General features: G+C 39.1%; 1 protein-coding gene across 3 annotated transcripts in view; it reads left to right on the top strand.

The window, feature by feature from the left end:
* Nucleotides 1–6,928, top strand: part of THADA (THADA, armadillo repeat containing) — a 331,550-nt gene that overhangs the window by 31,659 nt on the left and 292,963 nt on the right. For 2 of the 3 annotated variants that reach the window (XM_023512127.1, XM_023512129.1), the window contains 2 exons: nt 1,808–1,943; nt 4,521–4,657. In XM_023512127.1, the coding sequence (XP_023367895.1) occupies nt 1,808–1,943; nt 4,521–4,657 (273 nt within the window). The remainder of the gene's footprint in view (nt 1–1,807; nt 1,944–4,520; nt 4,658–6,928) is intronic. The other variant, XM_023512128.1, reaches the window with a different exon arrangement.

Here is a 6,928-nt window from a genome sequence, read left to right as displayed (position 1 = left end):
TATGATTTCATTTATATAATATGTCCAGAATTGGCAAATCAATAGAGACTGAAAATAGACTAGTGGTTGCCAATGGGTGTGGAAGAGTACAGGTATGGTGAGGGGAGTGATTGCTATTAGGAAAGAGTTTTGGTGGGGGGGAGATGAAAATGTTCTAAAATCGACTGGTAATGGTTACACATATCTGTGATATAATAAAAGCCATTGGCTCAGCACCTGTGGCTCAAGCAGCTAAGGTGCCACCCACATATACCAGAGCTGGCGGGTTCGAATCCAGCCCAGGCCGCCAAAACAACAGTGACGGCTGCAACCAAAAAATAGCCGGTTGTTGTGGTGAGTGCATGTAGTCCCAGCTACTTGGGAGGAGGCAGGAGAATCACTTGAGCCCAGGAGTTGGAGGTTGCTGTGAGCTGTGATGCGACAGCACTCTACCCAGGGTGACAGCTTGAGGCTCGGTCTCAAAAAAACAAAAACCATTGAATAAATTAAAAACCACATTAAATATATGAATCATGTGGTATATGAATTATAGCACAATAAAGATGTTTTATTTAAAAAGCCCATCTTTATCCATAGGCGTGGGGTTTGATACGTCAATTAGAGGAAGGGATGATTCACAGTGAATGCTGTAATGGATTCAGGCAGTTAGGGAAAGATACTCAGTTAAGCCTGAACTAGAAATGGGTGACAGGCTGGACAACCTTGAAAGATCTCTTTTTGATGCAAAATCTCTAGTATAAAATTCATTTGAGTTAAGTGTTTTCATGGAACTGTTGTGCTTTTTTTTTTTAGAGACAGAGCCTCAAACTGTCCCCCTGAGTAGAGTGTCGTAGCATCACAGCAACCTCCAACTCCTGGGCTCAAGCGAGTCTCCTGCCTCAGCCTCCCAAGTAGCTGGGATCACAGGTGCCCGCCATAACGCCCGGCTATTTTTTGGTTGCAACCATCATTGTTGTTTTGGCGGGACCGGGCTGGATTCAAACCCACCACCTTAGGTGTACGTGGCTGGCGCCTTAGCCACCTGAGCCACAGGCGCCGAGCCAAACTGTTGTGCTTTTGAAGAAACACAATGATGAATGGTTTTTTTTTTTTTTTAATTAAATCAGAGCTGTGTACATTAATGCAATCATGAGGTACAATGTGCTGGTTTTATATACAATTTAAAATATTTTCCTCAAACTGGTTAACATAGCCTTCATGGCATTTTCTTAGTTATTGTGTTAAGACATTTATATTCTACACCTAAGAAATTTCACATGTACCCTTGTAAGATGCACCGTAGATGTGGTCCCACCAATTACCCTCCCTTCCCCTCCCTCTCCCCTTTTCCCTTCTTCTTGGGCTATAATTGGGTTATAGCTTTCATAAGAAAGCTATAAATTGGTTTCATAGTAGGGCTGAGTACATTGGATGCTTTTTCTTCCATTCTTGAGATACATTGCTAAGAATATGTTCCAGCTCTATCCATGTAAACATGTAAGAGGTAAATTCTCCCTCTTTCTTTAAGGCTGCATAGAACATTATACATAATACTACAATTTATTAATCCATTTGTGGGTCGATGGGCATTTGGGCTTCTTCCATGATTTAGCAATTATGAAGTGGGCTGCAGTAAACCTTCTGGTACAAATATCTTCGTTATAATGTGATTTTTTTTCTTCTGGTTATATACCTAGTAGAGAAATTGTAGGATCGAATGGCAGGTCTATTTTTAGATCTCTTAAGTGTTCTCCAAACATCTTTCCAAAATGAACTGATGAATGTTTCTAACCTGGCATTATTTTGGTTTTCTGTTGACATTTTCTAGTTATCAAATGCTTGATGGAAAATCTTGAAGAAGAAATATCTCAGGCTGAAAATTCTCTGCTTCAGGCAGCAGCATCATTTCCAATGTATGGGCGAGTCCACTGTATAGCAGGAGCTTTGCAGAAGTTGTCTCTAAAGTAAGTATGAGAAACATATTCATTTTTGAACTTTAACTTCTTAGTTGATTGTGTCCTGGGAAAGGAATGTAGCCTATGACATTAGATTACTTCTATATCGACAAAGGCTAAGCTGAAACTCAAATCAAGAACTCAAAACCAGGCCAGGTACAATGGCTCATACCTGTAAACCTAGCACTTTGGGAGGCTGAGGTGGGAGCATGAGCTACATGGCAAGACCCTTGTCCCCCCCCACCCCCCTTTTTTTTCTTTTTTGAGACAGTCTCTTTTTGTCACCCTCAATAGAGTACTGTGGCATCACAGCTCACAGCAAGTTCAAACCCTTGGGCTTAAGCAATTCTTCTGCCTCCGCCTCCTAAGTAGCTGGGACTACAGGTGCTCACCACAATGCCCAGCTATTTTTTGTTGGTAGTTGTCATTGTTGTTTAGCTGGCCTGGGCTGGGTTCGAATCCAGCCTCAGTGTATATGGCTAGTGCCATAAACACTGTGCTATGGGCGCTGAGACCCTTATCTCTCTTAAAAAAAAAAAAAACAGCTGGATGTGGTGGTTGCATGCTTATATTCTCAGCTACTTGGGAGGATGAGGCAGGAAGATTGCTTAAGATTGCAATCTTAAGTTGCCACTGCACTGTAGCCCAAGCAACAGAGTGAGACCCTGTCTGAAAACAACAGCAGCATCAACAATATCTCATTTATAACAGCTGCAAAAAACTAGGAATAAATTTAACCAAAGAAATGAAAGATCTTTCTAGGGAGAACTGCAAATCACTGATGAAAAATTGTAGATGACTCAAACAAATAGAAAAACATCCTATGCTCATGGATCGTAAGAATCAATATTGTTAAAATGACCTTACTGTCCAAAGCAATCTACAGATTTGGTGCAATTCCTATCAAAATACCAATATCATGGCTTGGCGCCTGTGGCTCAAGTGGCTAAGGCACTAGCCACGTACATCCAAGGTGGAGGGTTCAAATCCAGCCCGGCCTGCCAAACAACAATGACAGCTGCAACCAAAAAATAGCCAGCCTTATGGTGGGCACCTGTGCTCCCAGCTACTTGGGAGGCTGAAGCAGGAGACTTGCTTGAGCCCAGGAGTTGGAGGTTGCTGTGTGCTGTGATGCCACGGCACTCTACCCAGGGGGACAGCTTGAGGCTCTGTCTCAAAAATAGAGAGAAAAAAATACCAATATTATTTTTCACAGAATTAGGAAAAACAATTTTAACACTCATATAGAACCAAAAAAGAACCCAAAGACCCAAAGCAATCCTAAGCAAAAAGAATAAAAATGGAGGCATCCTATTACCTGACTCCAAATTTTACTGTAAAGCTGTAGTAACTGAAATATCACAGATGTAAAAGTAGGTACATAAGTAGACCATTGGAGAATCCAGAAACAAAACCACATACCTATAACCAACTGTTCTTTGACACAGCAGACAAAAACATACACTGGGAAAAGGACACACTGTTCTATAAATGGTGCTGGGGAAATTGATAGCCTCATGCAGAAGAATGAAAACTGGATCCCTCCCTCTCAAGATGGATTAAAGACTTAGGTGTTAGTGAAACCATAAAAATCCTAGAAGAAAATCTAGCTCTTTTAGACATTGACCTAGGCAGAGAATTTATGACTAACACCTTCAGAGCAAATGCAATAAAAACAGAAATAGAGAAATGGAACTTGACTAAACTAAAAAGCTTCATCATCGCAAAAGAAATAAGAATAAATAGACAACCCACAGAGTGAGAGAAAATAATTGTAAACTGTGTATCTGACAAAGGACTAGTATATCTAGAATCTACGAGGAACTCAGTAAGAAGAAACACCGACCACATTAAAAAGTGGGCAAATGACACAAACAGACATTTTTAAAAGAAGATATATAAATGGCCAATAAATGCGAAAAAATGCTCAACATCACTAATCATCAGAGAAATGTAAATTAAACTAGAATGAGATACCATCTTACTCCAGTTGGAATGGCCATATTAAAACGTCTGCAAACAGTAGATGTTGGTGTTGATGCAGTAAAAAGAGAACACTTAAACACTGTTGGTCAGAATGCAAATCACTACAACTTCTGTGGAGATCAGTATGGTGATTTCTCAAAGGAGTAGAAGTAAGTCTACCATTTGATCTTGCAAACCCACTATGGGGTATCTACCTAGAGGAAAAAAATTATTACATCAAAAATATCTCTGTACTTGTGTATTTCTCATAGCACAAATCATAATTTCAAGGAGTTGGAATCAAACTGTGTGCCCATTAGCTGATGAATGGCTAAAGAAAATATGTTTTGTATGTATACTATAGAGTACTACTCAGCAATGAGAAAATGGAAGTCTTTTTGCAGCAGTTTGGATGGAACTGGAAGCTATTATCCTAACTTTAGTAATCCAAGAGCAGGAAAATTATGCATGTTCTCACTGATTAAGTAGAAGCTAAATTATGGCTACACAGGGTACAGAGTGGTGTGATGGATATTGGAGACTTGCAGGTGGTGGGGAGAAGGTTAGGTATGAAAAATTACCTATAAGGTACAATAAATTTCCCCAATATCCTTGTTGCAGCAGTCTGCAGTTGGCGAGTGAATGGAGACCTGTCGTCGAGAAGCTCCTTTTGATGTGCTATAGACTTTCTGCTGTGGTGTCCCCAGTCATTCAGAGCTCATCCCCTGAAGGCCTCATCCCAATGGACACTGATACAGGTCAGCAAACAAAGAAGGGTAGAGTGCTGAGGTCTGATTATTATATTTTTCTCTCCTTTTTCCCCCAGTCATTTTTTTTGGTAGGTATTAAAGCTGAATTGAGGAGAAATAAAGAAATTATTACTGAAATCTATGGCATTTCTGCCTTTTTCATAATATATTTATTAAATAGTGCCCCACCCCCACCCCAAGCCTCCAAAGCAGATACCTCCTCCCCCAGGGTAAATTGAGTTTTATAATACCATACAGTTTGACTATTCCCAAGCCAGTGTTTGTCTTAAATCAAACACTTCTGGTCCTAAGCATTTTAGATAATGAGTACTCAACCTGTACTAACATGGAGTGTTCCTTTGAACACACAGAAAATCATGAAATAAATTTAGAATTGGTGTTGAAATAAAGTTAGTAAGTGCATTTTGGAGCACAAACAAGAAGCTTATATTAAAAACACAGTGGGTGTGTCATAAACATACACTGTAACAATACACTGAAATACCTCCAGCTGATAATAAAAGTAACGTGGAGTTGTGTGTTTTATACAGAAAATGTTAGGTTTTGTTTTTTACTAAAAATGAATTAGAAGATTGGCAATGGTTCATGATACTAAGAATTATTTGTTTAGACTGATGTTAGTCTGAATACCAAATTTCGATGCTTTAATTTTTCTACTTAAACAGTGAATGAGAGTAAGGAATATGCAGTCTTCTAGCTAATGTCTGAATCATGCAATTACTAGTATATTCTGGATGAGAAATCATTTTTTCTTTTTCTTTTTTTTTTTTAAGACAGGTTTCGCTCTGTCACCCTGACTGGAGTGCAGTGAATGGTGTCATCATCATAGCTCACTGCAACCTCCAACTCTTGGGCTCATGTGATTCTCCTGCCTTAGTCTCCTGAATAGGCTACAGATGCACGCCACCATGCCTGGCTAATTTTTTCTATTTTTAGTAGAGATGAGGGGTCTTGTTCTTGGTCAGGCTGGTCCCGAACTCCAGCCATCCTCCTCCCTTAGCCTTTCAGAGTGTTAGGGTTACCGGTTTGAGCCACTGCACCTGGTCCAAGAAATCTTTACTATTTCTATCACCTGTTGTGGGTAGACCTGCAGAGCATGCTAATGTTCTGTTTGTTATTAAGGAGTTTTAAAATATCAGTTGGTCTAAAAACTTGTCTTTGGCTCCCAGACTTTTCCTTAAATCTGCATCTCTTTTTGCCTTTGGTTACCATCATGTTTCCTGCTTCTTATTCATGTTCTCTGCCGTATATTCTGAATTTTTTGAAAACAGCCTCTCTTGAAAGCAATAAAATGAATAGATAGGATTCCCAATATTTTCTTCTTTGATCTTTTCTCTTTTTTTTTTCTAGGTGTTTGCATAATTTCTTTTTGGGTCAGCATTTCTTTTTCAAAGCTGCTGAAAGTGCTTTTGGCAAAATTTTAGGGAAGCAATCACGGTAGTAATTTGAATCTTTCTATTTCTCATGGTACTTAAAATATAACCATAAATAATAGGTGTGCAGTAGATACCTGTTCTTTGATTTTTTAATTGATTTCAGTTTAGTCCTTGTTAATTTTTAAAAACAGGAGCCTGGCTAACTCCTTATTACCTAGCCATCCATTCCTTCCTTCCACCCGTGTTACTAGCCCCCTGCCATGAGCCTATTTCTGTTACGGGCTCTGGCAATTCAGTAGTGAACCGTTTTGCATTCATGGCACTTTATCTTCTAATCCAATAAGTGCTTATGGAATAAAAGTGATGTTTATTATAATACTAGGGCTGTAAATCATACTTAGAAAGCAGTAGAAGAGCTTGGTGTGATGGCATGCACCTGTTGTCCCAGCTTCTGGGGAGGCCAAAGTGGAAGGATCATTTGAGCCCAGAGTTTGGGTCCAACCTGGATGCCATTTCTAAAAAAAGCAAGCAAGCAGTATATTACATAGTGCATTCTGAAGCTAAATATGGATTTTAAAAATATTCCTGTGCTATAAAAGATTGTTATTGATGAGGGTTTTTTGGGTCTCTTTACCATTTTATCTTTAAGCCTTAATATCTCATAGGTAGAGAAAGAAACTCTTAAAAACAAAATTTATTGAAATGTATTGCACTTTTTTGACATGATTCAGTACTGTATTTGAGATTCTTAGCACTAAGGAAAGCACATAAATGACATGGCTGCCTTTATCCTGTGGACAGTTTCAGTCTGTTTTTTTGGGGGGGGGGAATCATATCTTTAGTCTGAATTGCCATATATTAGAAGTATACTTTTTTTTTTTTT

This window comes from Otolemur garnettii, unplaced genomic scaffold, assembly GCF_000181295.1.
Source record: "Otolemur garnettii isolate 467f Iridium unplaced genomic scaffold, OtoGar3 scaffold00024, whole genome shotgun sequence".
Lineage (NCBI taxonomy): Eukaryota > Metazoa > Chordata > Mammalia > Primates > Galagidae > Otolemur > Otolemur garnettii.
This window is presented reverse-complemented; position numbering and strand designations above follow the sequence as displayed.